Genomic DNA, 20,748 nt, shown 5'->3' with positions numbered 1-20,748 from the left:
TGCCACCATGCTTATACCAAAAAACTGAAGTGGAATCCCTTGTCCAAATTTTTTCACTTCAGGTATACCAATACCTGAAGTGGAATCCCTTAACCAAATGTCATATTTCTAGTAGTGTATAATAATATTTGATTTACAATTATTGACCCGTGCGAACGCACGGGCATGGTGACTAGTAGTATACATGTTTTAGTCCAAAAAAAAATAGTATACATGTTTATGACAATATATTGTCCATTGTTAATGTTAGAAATTTCGCATAGCCGCCCTCATTGGTAAAAAAGCGCTGCTTACGTTCCCGTGAGCTTAGTTCGGTTGGTAGGAACATCGCACTATATGTGCAGGAGCCCGGGTTCGAATCCGGGACACTCCACTTATTCACATTTAAAATGAATTTTTTAGCCACTAGGTTGCTTGACCAAAAAAAAAAAGTGTTGTTCAAAGTTCACATTTGGGAACTAAACTTACAAATGAAGATACGTTTGAGTCAAAATGACTAATAAAAAACATATTTATAAAGGATCAATATAATTATTCTTATACTTGTATATTATAAATATATAGATTAATTTTATATTCTTATTTTCGACCCCCGGTATAACAAGTTTCTGGATCCGTCCTTGTTTTAGAGGGCAGGAGGACACTTACGGTACCTTCACAGGTAATCTCTATCATGCTCTGCGCAACAAGAGAATCAAGACATTCTCCTACCCACATCAAAATCAAAATTATCATAATGATAACGACCAACTTCAACTTTCACCTCCTATTCTCAAGGCAATTAAGGAAGCAAGGATTTCTATTGTTGTTATCTCCGAAATCTATGCATTATCCACACGTTGTCTCGATGAACTTGTGAACATCCTTGAGTGAATGGAGATGAAAAACCAACTTGTTTGGCCAATCTTTTACAAAGTGCATCTCATGGATGTAAGGCGTCATAGTGGTATGTTATGTTTGGCGAAGCCATGTTGGAGTTAGAAAAAAGGTTTCAAGATTATCCTCACAGGATAAAACAGTGGAAGGAAGCTTTGTCTCAAGTCACCACCATTGCAGGATGGAGTTACGGAACTGATCAGTACGTACTTTTTCTATATACTACTAGTAGTCTAGCACTCTAGCTGAGTTAGCGTTTATTTGTTTTTCGGTAAATTTTATGGTGAACTATGGTGAACTAGTATTTGAAAATCGTTTGAAACTCCTACGACAACAAAAATCACCTGGAAATAGAAACTCGCATTTCTCATCATCCTCATGGTTGAAACAATGAACTGATCGATGACAGATCAACAAAAATATACTCACGAGAATGAATATTTATGTCTCAAACTCAACTCATTTGTGTGTATTTTTGCTGAACATAAACCAATCAGGTCTCAACCGTAAGGGTGAAAAAGACTGTGAAATTGTACTTATGTGGAGCGCCATTCGGGTGATTTTTAAGTATCACTCCACCGTGGACAACCATCAATAGAACCCATGTTGTTTGTTGGACTTTAGAACTCTTGTTTGAGACTTTTTTCTGTTTGTCAATATTGTCGAATACAATAATAGACTTTGTGAATTCAAATGATTAAAATGACTTAAAAAGGTAGAAAATTTGGAATATTATTAAAGTTGATGAGGACAAATCAGTAAGCTCGATAGTAATTACTTTTAATATATTGTTATTGTTGGTATATTGATAGGATGAAATAGATTTTTATGTTTTGTATCTTTTAACTAAAAATAAAATTTAAGGGTATAAAATTTAAAATAGGCTTAATTGCATATTTAGTTCTTATGTTTAATTTAGGTTTTAATTTGGTCCCTTACGTTAAAAAAATTTGACTAAAAGGACCAACTTGAAACTTTTTTAAATGTAAGGGACCAAATTGAAACTTAAAATAAACATAAGGGACCAAATATGCAATTAAACTTAAAGTCTTTACCTTCGAATCCATAACAACCATCTCAATATGTTCAGTTCCCTTGGATAGGTTGACAACAGACCACAAATCAACAATACGCACTTGAAGTGTCCATGTTTCCTTAGAGTCGTTGATGTGTTTGATAAAATCAATAGCTTGGGACATCTTTCCTGCTGAAATATTTGAACAAATTAATAATCATTATAGGAAATCAAATCAAGAGATTATTAACTAAAAATACAAATTAATAATCAATATCAGAAAATTAACATTAGATTAATATACAAAGAAGCATAAATAATTTGACCTTTAGAATGATATGCCTTATGTTATGGTGAATTTGTTAATAAAAGATTTTTGCTGCTAAAAAAATATAAAAAATGTGTCTTATGTTATGGTGAGTTTGTTAATAAAAGATTTTTGTTGCTACTAAAAAACTATCAAGGGTATTGTTGGTATTATGAAAAGTCCACACAAAAACTCATATATTCTCTTTATATATAGTATAGATATAGAATAGATAAAAATATTAGTTTGTCATGCTAATGAGAAAATAAAAAGTTTGGGAAAACAAATAGAGAATATTTTATCGTCCAAAAAAAAAATAATAGAGAATATTTTATTGTGCATTTATGATGATAAAGATTTGTTTTAAATTAGGTGATATTGATGTACATTAGTTATTTTGGTGATAGTTTTAAACCATTGGATTAAATGAAATGAATGGATTAGATTTTGTGTCAAATAAATTTTGACACCTTGGTGTAGGATCCGTTGACACCAAATCATATCCGTCTATTTGTTTTGATCCGATGGTTCCAATATATTCCCTTTTATCTCTCACGTGACCATCTTGCTGGTGATTCATGATTCACAGAATTTTCACCGTCCTCAATTTCTTCTTGACCTAGCTTCTCAAAACCCTGCATATGTATGTTCTCCATGGTGAACCATGATTTAATCTCTCTGCTCTCGATGTTCTCTCTTTCTATGTTGTTCTTCATATTCCCTTTTATTTATGATTTGGGTTTTCCTATGTCACTAATGGGTGTTGTCTTCTTTTCAAAGTTCAACCTTAACCAATAACAATGTTGTGCGGATTTTTTTCTCAATTAAAAACCCCTTCTCTCCATTGAAACAGCTCCATTGGTTTTTTATCCTAATAATAAGAAATTATAAGAATACAAACTAAAAAATCTCCAAAATAAAACAACCATCAAGAATCATCATTCGAAGGAATTTTGATGTGTCATTTTTCCAATCGGTATCAAGTGACATGTAAGAGTCTTTCAACTCATCGGCCGCTTGATCCATACATTGGAAGAGAAATTCAATACGTTTGTTACACCTCTTTAAGAAATGAACAAGGGCTCTATGCTTTTGTTCTTCCATAGCCTTTAAACTCTCCTCTCCATAATGGTAAGGACCAAAGGAAATTGCCAATAACTTTGTTTACTGACTATTAGGCAACAACTTGGATGTCAATTAATTTGGGTGTATTATGAAGAATATTTTGTGACATCCAAAGAGATTGAAAATGTTAGGATTTGTTTGTTTAATACTTTGCATTCGTAATGGCAACCCTGTCGGTAGCTGTGCAACCACTTTACAATGTCTCATATAATTCCAACAAACACCATAATTTCCATTTTAAATTATGAGCCACGTCTTTATAGATAGAGTTGGCTTCATTGACTTCACTATAATAAAATTCGAGTAAACTGTCACTTTCGTCCCTGAAAGTGGCACTCGCTGTCATAATAGTCCCCGAATCATCAAAAAACAATTTACGATCCCTGAAAGTGACTTCCGTTAGTCAGAATAGTCCCCGTCGTTAGTTTGCGTCAAAGAACCGTTTGTAGTGCTGATGTGGCCGTTTTGTTGACTTTATTGACCAATACGTGTCATTTCTTTTTAAAAATTGAAGCCACGTAGGCAGGGACGAAATTGAAGGTAAAAAAAAATCAAAAAGGTAGATGACCGTTGAGGGACTAAATTGACTAAAATAGAAAATAACCCCCAATTATAAACCCTAAATCAATCTCCATTTCTTCCTCTTCTCATCTCCATCTTCTTCCTCTTCTCATCTCCATAACCATTTTCGATTAGTTGAAAGATGAAAGGAGTTCCACCAATTTCACAACAAAGAGAAGCTTCAACTAACCAAATTGGAAGTCAATCATCATCCTCACGTTTTGATCGGAGGCCTGACTGTTTTTGTGAGAGAAAGACAGTGATGCTTAGAGCAAAAACATTGAAGAATCCAGGGAGACAATTCTACACATGCCCACTAAACAAAGTATGTCATTTTTGTGGTTGTGTTTAATTTATGTTTGTTTATAGTTTTGTGCTTGTGTATGATGCTATGTTATGTTAATTTGCAGGAAGATAGTGCAAATTGCAAATACTTCATGTGGGTTGATGAGTGGGAAGACTATCTTGCAAATGAATCTTTAAGAAGAGTAGAAAGAAAAGAAGGAGTAAAAGATGATGAAATGAAAACTAGTGTTGACAACAATTATGAAAATGATAAGTTCAAGAGAGATGTAAACTCAAAGTTGGATATGTTGGTTGTTGACATGAAGCTTATAAAATACTTTGTATTTGCTTGTATTGTGATTCAACTTTTGTATATGGTTGTTCACAAGTAGGGTTGTTGATTAGTGATTGAAATTAGTGAGTGTAATATTGTTGATTAGTGAGTGTAATGTTATTGATTAGTGAATGTGATGTATTTTAGCTTTAACCAAAACATATTTGTGCTCCACATATGACTCCAATAGAGAGTGCTAATGGTGTTGCTAAACTAGTTAAGAGATCTTGTGCTCTTTGTTGGATTATGCCTTCAAATTAAGCAGAAAAACAGAGTTTTGCATCTGGTGTTGGAGCTGGGCGCAGCAAGCCTGAGCTGGGCTCAGCAGAAGAAGAAAAATGAAGCCTTGCTCTCTGCCATCTGAGCCGGGCGCAGACCCCCCCTGAGCTGGGCGCGGGCGCGATTATATATATAAATCTGTTGGCAGGATAGGGAAGAAATTGAAGAAGAAATTGAAGATTGCTAAAGGAAGACGCCGCCAAACATAACCTTACTTAAACTTTAATTAAACTTAACATTCATTACATAACCTTCAAACATAAAGTACATATATGTCTTCAAATATAAGCATTCTTAAAACTAGCCTTCAAACATAAGGCAAATAGATGTCTTCATAATAATAATAATAGATATAAACTAAGGCAATTACATGTCTTTCATCTAAACATTCAAACTATTGCTTCAAACATCAAAAGTTGCCTTCAAAAAATGTCTTTATAATTTAATCTTCAGTTAGGCCCTCTTGGTGGAACACTTGGTGGCCCTCTTGGTGGTCCTCTTGGTGTAGGCATGAACGTCATGAATCCTTGATTTCCACTTGCAGCACCTCTAGGGAATGGCACATGATACATATTTGCAGGTCCCCTAATTGGTGGTGGTCTAACCCCTATTAAACCTCCATCAAATGTACCTTGACCAAAGCCAACTTGGAATACTTCACTAGAGTTAACAGCATGTGAAGTTACTTGAGAGCTAGGACCCATAGCAAAAGCATGACCAATGGGCTGAGATGAAGGCTCAGTAGTTGGTTGAGATGCTGTCAACTCAACCTCTGTTTGTCCTTCATTAGGACCTGTAGCAGCTTCAACAACATTACTTGTATCATTTTCAGCAGTTACATTACCTGCTTGTCCATATTTCCTTTTTTTTGGCCTTGTTGGTACACCAACATTACCACAGCCTGTGATATTATGCCCTTCAAAACCACATCTTGAGCATGTGATTTCTGGATACTTCCTCCTAAGTCTGGTAGTACTTACAGGTGCCTCATTGCTATCCTTCCTTCGTTGCCTTTTTGGTCTTCCTTGACGCCTCCTACATGGTGGTGGAACTGGTTTCTCATACTCAGTTTGTGTCCAATACTCTTGTCCTTCAGTTGGTTGAATGAAGTAATTGTATGATGCTTTGTATGCACCAAGTGTCAACCACCCGCTACAATAATCCTCAGCGTTGTGGTTCTTATAAGCAATTGCTGCAATAGCATGTGCACATGGCATTCCTATAACAACAAATTAATTAATCAATTAATTAATTCAGATTTTTACATCAGAAGGCAGCCTATAACAACAAATTTATTTTTTGAACAAAGCCTATAACAACAAATTAATTCAGATTTTTACATCAGTTTGAGTAAAAAAGTTAAAAATGTCCTGAGTTTGATGGTATACCTGTTAATTGCCAGAATCTACATGTACATGTCCTGGCACTTAAATCCACATCCATTTTTTGTTGCCAGTTTTGGACTTCATAACGGTTACCATCACCATCACCAGACCATATTGGTGTCCACTTGTTGCTCTCAACCTTTTGCTGCTCTAGTCTTGACTGTTGCATTGGGCACAATTTTTCAGTACGATCTTGTAACTTCAGCTTGTTAGTACCCATTTTTCTCATGATATAACATCTAATTTCTTCAAGCATGGTCAATATTGGCTTCCCACGATATTTAACTATCTTTGCATTGAAGACTTCACAATTGTTGTTAGTGATGTTGTCCACCTTACACCACTCATTGAAATAAGCCTTAGTCCATGCTTCTTTTGGCCACTTGTTTAAATACTCCCATGCATTAATACTCTTCCTTTTCAACCTCTCCATATGTGCATTAAAAATGGCAGGGGTTGTTGCTTTTGCACATTGCCATACAACTCCTCTAAGCTCCATGTCTTTCCATTGCTTTGTGAAGTTCTTCCATAGATGCATAGCACAGAATCTGTGAGGTACACCAGGCATTACTTCCTGCATAGCAGGAATTAAACCCTACAACATAAAAACAATATACTGTCATTATAGTCCCTGTATGTCACAACTTACTGTCACATTAATCCTCAACCCAATAGGTATATTATCAAAACAGTATAATTTAAAAATAATTACCTTTTGCATGTCACTCATAAAATTTCATCCATGTTGCTTATAGTCCCCCAAGTCTTCATGGAGTAGTGTGAGGAACCATTTCCAGTTGTCTTTGTTCTCTACATCAACTATAGCATATGCAACCACATATATGTTATTGTTTGCATCTTGGCCAACAGCTGAAAGTAATTGGCCACCATAGTAACCCTTCAAGAAACACCCATCAAGCCCAATGAAGGGTCTACAACCAGCCTTAAACCCTCGCTTGCATGCCTCCAAACTTATGTAGATTCTTTGGAATTGTGGTGGACCATTAGGCATAGGAATGCAATTAATCTTCACTGTTGAACCATCATTACTCCTACGCAACTCATGAGCATAGTCCCATATCCTCCCATATTGTTCCTTCAAACTCCCTTCAACTAACTCTCTAGCTTTTTTCATTGCTCTAAACAATTTGGTTTCATTGACATGAACACCAAATTCTCTCTTCATCCAATCAAAGACCTCTATGTAAGTGATATTTGGTTGGACTCTCAATTTCTTCTCTAATTTGCTCACGACCCACTTTGTATTTGCTTTAGAATTTTTGAACACCCTACAACATGAATGTTCGGTTTCAAATGTCTTAATTTGAAAGCTCCTATTCACATTACTCCATGAACAAAATATTTCCCAATGACACTCTTCATTCTTGCATTTTGCTCTTGCCCTTACCTTGTCATTCTTTGCCCACCTAAATTCTCTACCTAATGCTATAGAATAATCACTAACAGCCTTTTTAAAGGTTGTTAGTGTTTCAAACTCCATGCCTTTTTCTAGATGGACTTGACCAAATTCAGCTTCATTAAATTGTGGAAATACCTCTCTCTCCTTGCCTTCAAATTCATCATCAGTGCTAATGGGACTTTTTAACTCCTCTGAATGATAAGAATTATGTTCTTCTTCACTACTTGAATGAATAACATTTTCATGAATGATATTCTCTTGAACATCACCTCCATCATCATCATTATGCCATACAAATGCTGCATCTAAATCTGCATTCTCAGCATCAGAATCATCATCCACCTCAGTGTAAGCATCCGAATCACCATCCACCACACTATCCACCTCAGTCTCAGCATCATAATCACCATCCACCTCAGTCTCAGCATCAGAAACTTGCACCTCCACCTCAGGCTCATTTTGCACCTCCACATCAGGCTCATTTTGCACTTCCACCTCCACCTCAGACACATTTTGCACAGGCTCAGCATCAGTCACATTTTGCCCCTCTACCTCAGGCTCAGCTTCACTTGCAGGTGTGATGATTAGAGGTACCTCGATGCCATGTTCAAAATACAACTCAATCTCATTGTTGTTATCCTTAGCAACACTAACCATGTCCATAAAGTCTTTATCATTAACCAATTCCCTTAAACCATCAAGCATGGTCATCTTAGGGAGCAAATACCATATATGGCTAATGTTAAAGTAGCGCCCACACTTCTTCACCATGGCTTCTAAGTCTAATTTGTTGAGGAAATCAACTTCAAGTCCTTCCCACACACACATTTGACCTCGAATGTACTGCAAGTCGGCACTTCCAAACTTGATGAAATTTCCACCATGGTGGAAGATCAGTGTTAACTCAGTTTCAGTTTCCATCCTAAAAATGATAGCAAAACAATAATTTAAAAACACATTCAAATACATTACATTTTTATGAAACCCTAAAAAAATTCCTAATCTTAAAATACAACTATATAATATAACTAAACATCCACAAATACACTTCTACAACATCATTAAACAAAAAGAAACACAAGTATGAAAAAAGCCCTAAAATAGCAACATTGTTAACAACCACATAGACACTAACACACTATAAACTTGAAAAATGTGTTTTTGAGGAAACAACAACAACAAAAAAACTTAAGAAACTACTAAACCCAACACAAGAACACCATTATTAAGGACACAAAAGTGACGAAAAACAGAATAGATTGACGAAAAATTTTACCTTGTTTTGCCGAAATCGCACGCTGTCTCGATGATGATGAACAAAACAATGAAGTTAATAATCAATAACAATGGAGGAAGGGTGATTGATGAAGAAGATGAGTGACAATTGCTTTGTCACTTTAAGAAAGGAAGAGTGAAAATGAGAGGAGATAGAGAGATGAAACAAAATAGAACCATCTACCGTAAAAAAAAATAAAAAATCCATCTACCTTTTTTTTTATTTTTTTACCATCAATTTGGTCCATGCCTACGTGGCATCAATTTTTAAAAAGAAATGACACGTATTGGTCAGTAAAGTCAACAAAATGGCCACATCAGCACTACCAAACGGTTCTTTGATGCAAACTAACGTCGGGGACTATTCTGATTAACGGAAGTTACTTTCAGGGACCTTAAATTGTTTTTTGATGATTCAGGGACTAGTATGACAGCGAGTGCCACTTTCAGGGACCAAAGTGACAGTTTGCTCAATCAAATTCTAAATTGAAGTACTTGACATTACCAGTTGCAAATTTCTGTTTAATTTTATATTCATTTTTAAATTGTATATATAACATAATTAGAGGCAAATGATGACTTTATTTGTAGATATTCGATTCCTCAATAATATTTTATTTTTTAAGATAATAATTAGTTTTGCGTTGATTTTAATGATAAAATGAGTTTCATTTACTTAAACACTTTTATTACTAGTAATTAGTGGAATTGTTAGACTAGCACTTAAAAAGCATTAGAAATTCTAATTACAAAACAATTTATTCACAAAACTGAAACTAATTACAAAGACAACAGCCTTACAAAATTAAGATCCATAAAATTTTCGTTTCTCTTTGTGTATTATTCACCATTTTTCATATAATTATACATCATTTAGTATTATTTTTCAAAACATAACCCTACTTTGCATTGAAATACGTAAAGTTAACTATAAATACATTTTTGGCAAAATTACATCATTGGTCCTTTATCTTATTTATTTGTAACACTTTGGTCCTTTATCTTTTACCATGTAACATATAGGTCCTTTATCTTATTTATTTATAACACGTTTGTAACATTTTAGTCCTTTATCTTTTATTTTTCCCATATAGGTCCTTTATCTTTTATAATATTTACATATAAATCCTTGTTTTTTCTTATTTTTTATTAAAAATTGTGAATTTTATTTTGTTAAATAGTTTTTTATTTAAATTTAATAAATCCAGATTTTGTTGAACACTGTTTATCAATCTTCATCGATATCTTCATATATTCATCTTCTTTCTTAAAAAATAAAAAAACTTAAAATTATAACAATCACCCACATCAATTAAAATTATAAAAAATTGAATCAATTTCATGATTTTTCAAAGACTAAGAACATGTTCAAATTGAGAATAAATCAAAGACTAATGAAGTGATGCCAGTAAATGTGATATCAGCGCCACTCTGCCACATGCAGTGGAGAAACTGTGTTGTTTCCTTTCCTTTTTGTTTTTTTTTTTCTTCATATTTGTTCAATGTAGTACTTAACTATAGTTATACATCTATAAACCCAGAAATACAAAAAAAAAAATTCAACATCTTCATCACCAAAAAATAAAAAATCCAGAAAAGTTCATTACCCAAAAATTCTGAAAATCAAATATTAAAAACTCAAGCTTCAATATTCAATTTTTCCCCAAATCTTGAAACCTAAAAATCTTCACAACCAAATTGATGGGTTTCACAAAAACAATTTCACTAAATTTTCCACAATTGTATAGTCGAAATATTGATAATCGTTGGATTAAAATTGAATAGTTTAAATTTTATAATGTTTATTTCAATTTTTTAAAAGAAGACTAAAAAATTGAACCGGTGAAATATGACAGTTTGATTTCAATCCACCGACGTATTATTGGGTAGATAGTTGAAATCCAAATATTTTCAGGTGTTGCCATGCATTCATTCAATTGTCATAGAAAAGAATTCCAACATGCTTTTAGTAATGCACACAAGTTGGTCATTTCATCAGTCATATGTCATGATTAAGAAAAACAAGAAAGCAACAACTCTCTATAGTAATAGTACAATTGGGGACATCAATGTCTTTCATCATAACTTAAATCATTTTTAATGTTGATTCATATAGTAAGTAAATTGGTTTACGCTAAAAAAAAAAAAAAAAAAAAGTAAATTGGCTTGCCTCATAAGTCATCAATGAATATAATCTTGAAAATGGAAGGCAAAGCTGAATCAAAGTTGATTAGTTATACATAAATTTGGTTATCCTATATATTTTTTAGATAGTTGTTCTTTGTCCGTCTCAATTGATAAAAATTTCTCTCATTTTCTAAAAGATATTTTTTTTGTAATGTAAATTTTATCAAAACATATTTTCTAATAGTATAAAAATCCTATTAAAAAATATATTTTAATAAGATTTTTTTTTAGTATGAGCAATATGTCGAGCGAAAAACAACCATCTATTTTTTAATTTACTTATACAAACTCTAGTCAAATATTGATAGTCATGCTGGTTGCAACAACTCAATTAGTTTATAAATATTTATTAGAAAATTATGAGTTTAGGTTCCCTCCATTTATTATCTCTCCATTTATTCTCCATTTAGAGAGAGATAGACACAAGAAAAAATTAGTGGGGTCCACAAATTAGTGGGACCCACTTTTAATGGGTCCCACTAATTCTTAATGTGTCTATCTCTCTCCAAATGGAGAATAAATGGAGGGATAATAAATGGAGAGAACCCAAACTCGAAAATTATATATTTGATGTCTTATAAAAGTAGGACAGCAGTGCATAAAGTAATAATTTTTAAAATGAAAAATATTAGTATAGTTAATATTTTATTCTTTTTAGAAAATTGAAGGACATATAGTTGAAACATGTCTAAAAGAAAGTGAGTCCAATTTTTCAATATCCTTTTAACATAAACTTTATTTGATGATAATGAAATTGAATGTTGGCAAACAGAACTAACATAACCCTCTAATGTACAATGGATCCTCACAGCTAATGCTCCTAATTTAACAACATAGAGAATTATTTTATTTATTCTTAATAAAAAGCTAATTTAATCCTAAATATACTTTCTAAGCACAACACTCTTCTCTTTGCATCCTCAATTGCTTGTAGAAATTTCCAATAAAAGCTTCAGCTCAATTTAATTAAGGATATAATAATCAAATTTCATAAAAAAATAATGAAATTATAATGGATATAGTTAACGGACTCATGTGCTTAAGTTAAAGAAATAATTATTAAGCTGAAATTTTTTCATAATTTCTCAAATTAAACATAATGGCTTGAAGTTTACTTACAAAGATAAATAATTACCCTTTTATTTCACAGCAGTTGGTATGTGTAATTTAAATTATAACTTAAAATTTGATCATTTTAAGCTATAATTTGATCGACATAATAAATACTAACTTAGTCGTTAAATCAAAACTCTTCTTTATTTAAAAAAAATTTCTAAAGTGAATTTATTTGGCTGTGTTTTGCACATGTTCATGTTCTTACACTAGTATCATACATGCATATAAGATTTAAGACAATTATTTTTTGAAAATAAAATAAAATAAAGAGTCGATATGTCATTGAAACTAAATGATTCATCTCAAATAATTAATGAGTTATACTTAAGAAATGAATTATTTGGTAGATTTTGAGTTCGATTCTTAAATGAAACAATTATTCGGTAGATTCTAAACCACTAAAATTATAAGCCGTTATGTTTGGTTTAACGGTGAGAAATTTGAGTAACATGCCAGGGATTCTGAGTTTGATCTTTAATTCGATTGTAAACAAAAAAAAAAAAGTACTAGGAATTCTTTTTCTAAAAACCGAAGAGTTAACACCGAATAGTATTCATGCTGCAACGGGATTTTTCATCTTGAAAAAACTTTGGCATAAATCTACGAGCTGATTATTAACATAATTGGGCAAGGCATATAAATCCTAAGCAATGTATAGATAGCTTCATAGGTTTAAAAATGAATGAATATATATACTATATAAATTATTTTGCTTTTCTGATCGTATATGTTTGGGGTTGAACTTTGAAGTATTCGTGTACTTGGACTAATAATTTTGCTTAACTCCTACAAATTCTAATGATCCTAATTTCAAGTCCACTTTTCCCTCTTAACTCTAACAAATTTTTATCATATTTTATTTAATGAATTTTTCTCGTCTATTCACTTCCCTCTCCCCTATTCTATTCAATGAATTTTTCTCCCTCTAACTCAATAGTGTAAAAACGCCGCCGACTCTTCCAACCAAGATTGTTGGCTTGTTTATTTCAATCAATAAACTTTTGTGAAAATCACCTTTAGTCCGATGCATATATATGTTCAAAAAGTTTCAAAATAGCCTTAATGAGTTATACTTAAGAAATGAATTATTCGATAGATTTTGAGTTCGATTCTTAAATGAAACAATTATTCGATAGATTCTAAACCGCTAGCTAAAATTATAAGCCACTAGGTTTGGTTAAATGTTATGGAAAAGCATTATTAGATTAGAGATTATATAACTTGGTCCATATACTTCTTAGTCAACCGAAACAATAATAAATTTTATTCATTCTTCCATGGATAAAATTAAATCTGTTTTATTATAAATTTAGTTTTATTCTTATCATAATATATCTGAATAATTAAATTGTAATTTTCTTTCTAAAGGAACAATGGTGGAAGCAAACAAACCCCTTCATAAAATGTACTATATGTAAAAAATTACTTTTAAGTGAAATCTAAAATAGTCATACATAAATGTTATATAGTTTGCAATGCACTACCTATCAACCGGCCTTTGTTAATTATTTATTTATTTATGTAAACAAATAAGAAAGTTAGTAATGTGAAGAGGGAAAGATAATCCAAAGTACACAAAAAGAAGAGCCCAACTATTTACTTTCTATTCCATCTAATCTAATCTAATCTAATCTAATAGTGCTTTGTGGGTGGGGCGGACGTTAACGGGTTTGAGCTAAAGAGTAAAGATGATAAGGTGTAAAAGGTCTCGAGTTCAAAAATACTAAATAAAACTAACAACTAAGCTACTCAAGTCTTGCACTGTGCATGACTTCATTATATCCATCAGATGCAAATAAGACCATCGTAATATTTATTTTATACCCTCCACACCTTAATTTAATGCTTTTTATTGAATTAATATATTTCTCACCCATTTGAACAGGCCATCTCGTAAGATGGATTAACTTGTTTCGGTAGTAGCCCTACAAACTCAATTGGAAATGGAGTTTCTTTGAATTCTGGATCACTTTCTGCTTCACATATTCAATATAGTGATTTAAAAAGCTTAAATAGTTGAGAAATATTAATTCTCTAATGATGTACATGAAGACATTCTAACAAGTTTTTATATGTACACCGCAAATACATAAATATGATTTTTTTTGGATTCAATGTGAAACTTAAATAGATATAATTGAAAACATATATCAAGAAAATGATAAGACTTCAAAAGAAAAAAAATAAACCAATTATTTGTCGAATAACTAGCTGCTTGCAATAGATTTAACTAGCAACATTTTTGTCACCATAAAAAATATTAAACTAGCAACAAATATGAAAAAATAGAATCAACAAATATGAAGAAGAAAAAAAAGTGCCACAGATAAAATAAATTTCTATATAAAATCGAAGCCAATCATACCTTTTCTTAGAATTGAGTATTGAGTCTAACTCATCCTGACAAAATCGGCTTGTAAAGTGAGGATTGCCTCTTGCTTATAAACACTAATTTAGATCATCTCGCAACCGATGTGAGACTCTTAACACCATCAATTACAATGTATGTTTGATGATCTATTAAGAAATGGAATGAATCAGACAAATGTGCAACACTTGATCAAATGGAAAAAGAAAGCAACCTTTGAATACAATAAGATGTTGACTTGACTCCCAAGTCTTTTTTTATACAAACTTTTTATGTTGCACCGACATGTCTAATCAAAGGTGAGTTCGATGTTTGACACTGACACGACATCGATACATATGATTACCGGTGTCGACTCGACACGTATGAACTTTTTTCATGGGATCTCCAATCACAAAGGTTGGGTTCCCGTCACTTGTCGCTTTCCGGTGGCACAGTCTTATTCCCATCATTTTTCTTCCGAGGGGTTTAGTATTCGGATCCGCTAAATTCACAAATATTAACTAAGACGTCTCAAAGTCAATTAATCTCATTTTCTTGAGTATAAAATAAACTCGATTTACACAATAAATTTGTACAAGTCTACTTAATTGGCTACTAAGCGACAACATATTCATCAATAAAATAAATTGTAGATTTATCTCATTGGCTAATATCCAATTATAAATTTGTTATACACAAGTCTACTTAGAATATTTCAAAACGACAAACTTCCACATTGAATAAATAAGTCTTTGTGTAGATTTATTTATACAAGTCTACTTGGATAATATTCAAGCGACGACACTTCCACATTGGATAAAACAAATCAACAAAATTATTGATTTTCATATTGTATTGTTCTCACTTGAAATTATGAGACAATATAATTTAAAGTTTTGAAATATTCTCAAATTTCCAACAAATCCATGATAACATTGTTAAATTTAGAGATACAAACTAAGGGAAGAACAAAGTAGACAATTAGGGTTACATAATATTAGAATTGCATTAGCTTGATAAAATAGAGTTACAAGAGATTATATAGCAAAACCTAATAGACTATAAACTTAATGGGCCAATAATATAAAGCCCAACAACTTATTATCTTAACACCTACCCTCAAACTCACGATGCGTTCACAAGAAGCATTGTGAGTTTGTCAAACAAAACAAAATATGAAAAACATACTAAATAATATAAACTCAAAACATTTTATATTAATACTACCCCTCAAAATAAAGCTTACTAAGCTTTTAAGCTTGTTACAAGTTAACCCAGAAAATAAATCAACCAACTACTAGCGTAACCAACCGAGCTAATAACTAACCAAATGAGAGAAACAACCAAAGTGAGCAATCATCTGAGAGACAAGTAGCCTCCAAAGAGAGAAACCATCGGATAGAATAACCAATCTCAAACCAATCCAACATCCAATTCATTCCAAGCTTACCAAATCCAAACCAATCCAACATATCCAAACTTTACCAAACCAAATTGTTCCAATCCAAACTACTAAATCACCAAACAGAAGAATTAGTCAATAGAAAGAGAAGCAACCAAAAATAGAAGAACAGACAAAGGGGAGCAATCCAGCGCATAAGAGAATTCATAGGAGAGAAGCAATCAGACATAAGAAAATTAGCAGGGAGAAGCAATCAAATAGAATCCAGACAAAAACATCATCAATGAGAAGCGAAATCATTAGAAAGAAACAATCAAACAGAAGAATTGACAGAGAGAAGTGCAATCAAACAAAAGATCCAATAAGGAGAAACCAATAGGGAGATAAGCTCAATCAAACAGAACCAATAGAGAGAAACCAAATCAAACCAAAGAAGCAGCATTAGAAGAAAGAAACCAAAAGATAGACGAACCAAATAGAAGAAATCAATAGAGAGAAGTAATCAAACAAAAGAATTGATAGGGATATGGTCAACCAAACAATCAAATAGAAGAATCAAAAGGGGAGAGACAATCAAACAAGAGAGACCAATAGAGAGACAGTCAATCAGAAGAAATCAAATTGTGAGCACTTGACTCACCAAATGTGAGCATTTTAACTCACCAAACAACCAAATTGTGAGCACTATTGTGACTCAACAAACCGATCCGTTCAAACAAATCTCCAGATTAATGAAACCAAACCAAGGAAACTAAATCAAACTGAACCAAAATAAGTCAAGCCAAACCACTATAATAAGGTGGAATCAAACCAAATGAAACATAACCAACCAACATAAGGACAACTTCTCAAACTATGAGAGAACCAGAGAATAACCAAAATACTCAACGAATGATCACATCTACAAATGCCCTACCAAAATACTTTGTTTCCAATAAACATATCTAATGATAAAAGAAACTATCAGACTCTTCAAGTTAACTTACGTGAGGCACTTTGCATTATGTAATGTACCGGGCAATAACAATTATCACAAACCAGACAATAACAACTTACGTGCGGCACATAACAAAAAGAAACAGAGTCAAACCAATCAGAACTGAATAGACCAAAACCAAATCAAACAAAATAAAACAAATCAATTGAAATAGCACTAGAGACACAAACCATAAGAAGCTCAAATACTGAATTTAATTCCCTGCAAAAGTGCACACACGATACAATAACACTTGATCCTAGTTTCATCTTCATAAACCAATTACAAATACCATAACCCAAAATTCACAAACTCCATTCACGATTTCGTTCTCGAATTTTTGAGAACACAAGCGGCGGAAGCAACGGACAGTTCAAGGTGGATCGAACCTTGCTCTAGATACCATGTTAAATTTAAAGATACAAACTAAGGGAAGAACAAAGTAGACAATTAGGGTTACATAATATTAGAATTGCATTAGCTTGATAAAATAGAGTTACAAGAGATTATATAGCAAAACCTAATAGACTATAAACTTAATGGGCCAATAATATAAAGCCCAACAACTTATTATCTTAACAAACATAACAATAGAATCAACATTCAATTACTAGCTTCCTACATAAACTTCATAGGAAATCAGGGTTTGAGAATTCAATTACTAGCTTCCTACATAAACTTCATATTCACTCTTCTTCTTCCTCCTCAGATTCTGCAGCCGGTTCCTCTGTCTTTGTTTCTTCTTCTTCTTCTTCTTCTTCTTCTTCCTTCTTTGGCTCCTCTTCTTCATTTGATAGGCCCTAAAATCATATTCCAACAAAGAAATCACTTTCAAAAAATCTAGGGGGCAAAATAAATCTAAAAGATCTGTTTGGATCAATGCATACAGACACATGGTTGTTCTTTCTCAATACTTAGGCAATGTTTCGATAAATTGTTTAATTAAGCTATATAAGTGCTTATGAATATACCATTAAAAAAAAAGTGCTTATGTATAAGCTATTTCTATCATGAGAGCTTATGAAAATAAGCTAAAAACAGTTTATGGAACAGTCTCATAAGTGTGTATGTTGATAAGTTCAAATAACTCAATCCAAACAGATCCTTAGAATATAGTAATTGGTTTTAGTTATCTAAAATTCTTGAAAAACAAGGTAGAAGAACAGAGTAAATTTAGAAAGCAAATTTAGTGTGTTTCAGAACATGATTGCATTTACACTGACACGAATTGCATCAAACACAAGAATTGCATACTTTGTTATTGGTTCCAAAAACAAGAATTGCATCAAACACAATTTACTCCTCAGTTGTCATCTGATTCACTTTTTAAGGTGAATAAATGAGAGTACCAGAGTAAATCTCAGTGTTGCATATTACATGCAATGTCTCTATCAACTGAGATATGCTCATGGAGACTCATTTTAGTAATTTAATTATATTCAATTTTTCATAACCAATAAGAACTACAATAATTTCGTAGTTGTCATTAATTAATAATTAATAATTTAAATATTTAATCAAAGTGATTGAGCTCAAGTAGTTAATAAGATTTTTTAAAAGACGAATAATTTCGATTTTTTGTGGAACAATTCTTAATCAAAATTTATCTATCGGTCAAACTATAAATTATCAGATTTTTTTCCTTTGAAAACCATAGGGTTAGCACAAAAAAATAATTTAAACATTTTAATTTAACAAGATCATTCTAACAAGTGTCTAAGTGCAATAGTTTTTTTTTTTTTGATAATGTGTCTAAGTGCAATAGTTAAAGAGACTAAAATAAAATAAAAAAATAGAAATAATATTTTTTTTAAACTTTTAAAAAAGTTGAATAAACATTTTTCAATAATTGTCTTTTTTTTTTTTTTTTACTTATGTAATCTTTATGACTTACTTCAGTGTAATAGTAATAATCACAACTTTTTTTAGTTGGAGCCAATAATGTTTGAACTAAATGACCTCATATATATATTATTAAAATTCTTCACTATTAGACCAAATCCAATGACTTACGATCACGGCTTTCTACTACTAGTGTATTTTATGCTAGGTGATCATTGTCATGGTTAGTACCATACTACGATTAAAAAATTAAGAAGAAAAGTAATCTATTTATTAAAAAGTCGAGAGATGAATCATATGTCCATCTCAATTTATCGCCAAAGTGGTTTTTTTACCTGATATGGCCCAAAGTTAAGAACATTTTTATTACAATTTTATTGGAAAATTGGGAAAATAAATATAAAAATAAAACATATACACTTGCCTATTTTGTAAATATTTTATTCCCTTTTAGTTAGGTATTGCAGTTACATTTAAACTAAATTTGAATAATTGATTTTGTAAATAACAGTTGCTATAGTTTTAATATTCAAGTAAATGAAATTATGAATATGGTGAACGAAAATTCAAATTCACATGAAAAAGTTTTTTATAAAGACAAGAATTTGAGTTGAACTAATTATAGAACGCTAAATATTTCAATTTATTATTATGGCTTTTATGTTTATAAAATTTATGTTTAGTCTACTGGTTAAAGTGATGTTAGAAAATTTGATTGAATTCAATATTTAAGGATACTGTCTTGTGTTCCTATCTATGAAGCCCCGATACGTGACACGATACCGATACGATACGATACCGATACGGCGATACGAGAATTTTTTTAAAATTCCCGATACGATACGGCCGCGATACGTTATTTAAAAATTAAATTTAAAATTAAATATATAAATGCATAATATATAAACATAATTAAAACTAATAATGATAATAAATTAACATTTAAATTACTCAAAATGAGCAAACAAGTGACCATTATATATATATATACAATACCCAAAAATGTCATAATTAGTACTATAAAAAAGAACATAAGTATTACAAAAAAAGATATAGTTGGTTATCCATAAAAAACATCATACTCTAACATTCACTACTTAAGAGGAAACACGGATTGTATCAGTCTCATATTCTCCGTTTCAATCATCAAAGAACATTAATTGCCTGATACTTCTCTGATACGCGTATCGGAGAAGTATCTGACGCGTATCAGTCATTTTTTTAATAAAAAATAATATTAATTGTCCGATACTTCTCCGATACGAGTATCAGGAAGTCCGATACGAGTATCGGGAAGTATCGGTTATTTTTTTATTTAAAAATAATAATAAATTTTTCGATACTCTCCGATATGAGTATCAGAGAGTATCGGACGAGTATCGGTATCGGACACGTATCGGACACGCATTTTCATCATTTTTGGAGTATCGGGGCTTCATAGGTTCCTATTATTCCCAACCCAGAAAAAAGATAATAACACTGCATCAGCATACAATAAATTACAGCTACCATGTTTTTCCTTCATAGATCTTCATACTGTTGTGTATAAGTATAATAATTAAATTAATATTTAGGAATTTTCTCTTTGAAACTCGGTACCAGCACGTTGTCATTAACCATATCATGTCCGAGAACTCATGCAGACCCAACAAATGAAGAGGCTTTGAGATGTCTCTGTTGAGAGGAAATTGCAAAAATTTGATAACCACATTGAACCAGGTCCAGTTGAATGTAGGCATGGTTAATACCACGAATGAGGCGCCAAAGGTCGGCATGGAGTCGCAGAGCAAAGCACCCAAGTTGAGGAAACAAAAAGCCACCAATGTCATTTCTTAGTATTAATCAACAAAAACCCTGAAACTCAAGCAAGGTCAAAAGGTGTGAATAGCCAGCCAGTATTGGTCAAGTTTTGTCACAGTCCGTAATATTACAGATGTTCCCTCACTTCTTGTTTTTGGAACCAATAACAAAGTATGCATTCTAATCTGAATCAGATGACAACTGAGGAGTAAA

At 32.0% G+C, this 20,748-nt stretch overlaps 2 protein-coding genes across 2 annotated transcripts; one reads left to right on the top strand and one right to left on the bottom strand.

The window, feature by feature from the left end:
• The first annotated feature begins 3,991 nt into the window (after nucleotides 1–3,991).
• LOC123890737 (uncharacterized protein At4g04775-like) lies at nucleotides 3,992–4,561 on the top strand. Its single transcript, XM_045940415.1, has 2 exons — nucleotides 3,992–4,209; nucleotides 4,295–4,561. The coding sequence occupies exons 1-2, from the start codon at nucleotides 4,027–4,029 to the stop codon at nucleotides 4,559–4,561; spliced, it is 450 nt and encodes a 149-aa protein (XP_045796371.1). The 5' UTR covers nucleotides 3,992–4,026.
• Nucleotides 4,562–6,903: 2,342 nt separating this feature from the next.
• LOC123890736 lies at nucleotides 6,904–8,508 on the bottom strand. The gene has a single exon (XM_045940399.1). It carries the CDS (start codon nucleotides 8,506–8,508, stop codon nucleotides 6,904–6,906), a length of 1,605 nt encoding a protein of 534 aa, XP_045796355.1.
• Between the last annotated feature and the right edge of the window lie 12,240 nt (nucleotides 8,509–20,748).

Source organism: Trifolium pratense, linkage group LG1, assembly GCF_020283565.1.
Source record: "Trifolium pratense cultivar HEN17-A07 linkage group LG1, ARS_RC_1.1, whole genome shotgun sequence".
Lineage (NCBI taxonomy): Eukaryota > Viridiplantae > Streptophyta > Magnoliopsida > Fabales > Fabaceae > Trifolium > Trifolium pratense.
Note: the sequence above shows the minus strand (reverse complement) of the source record. Positions and strands in the feature narration are given on the sequence as shown.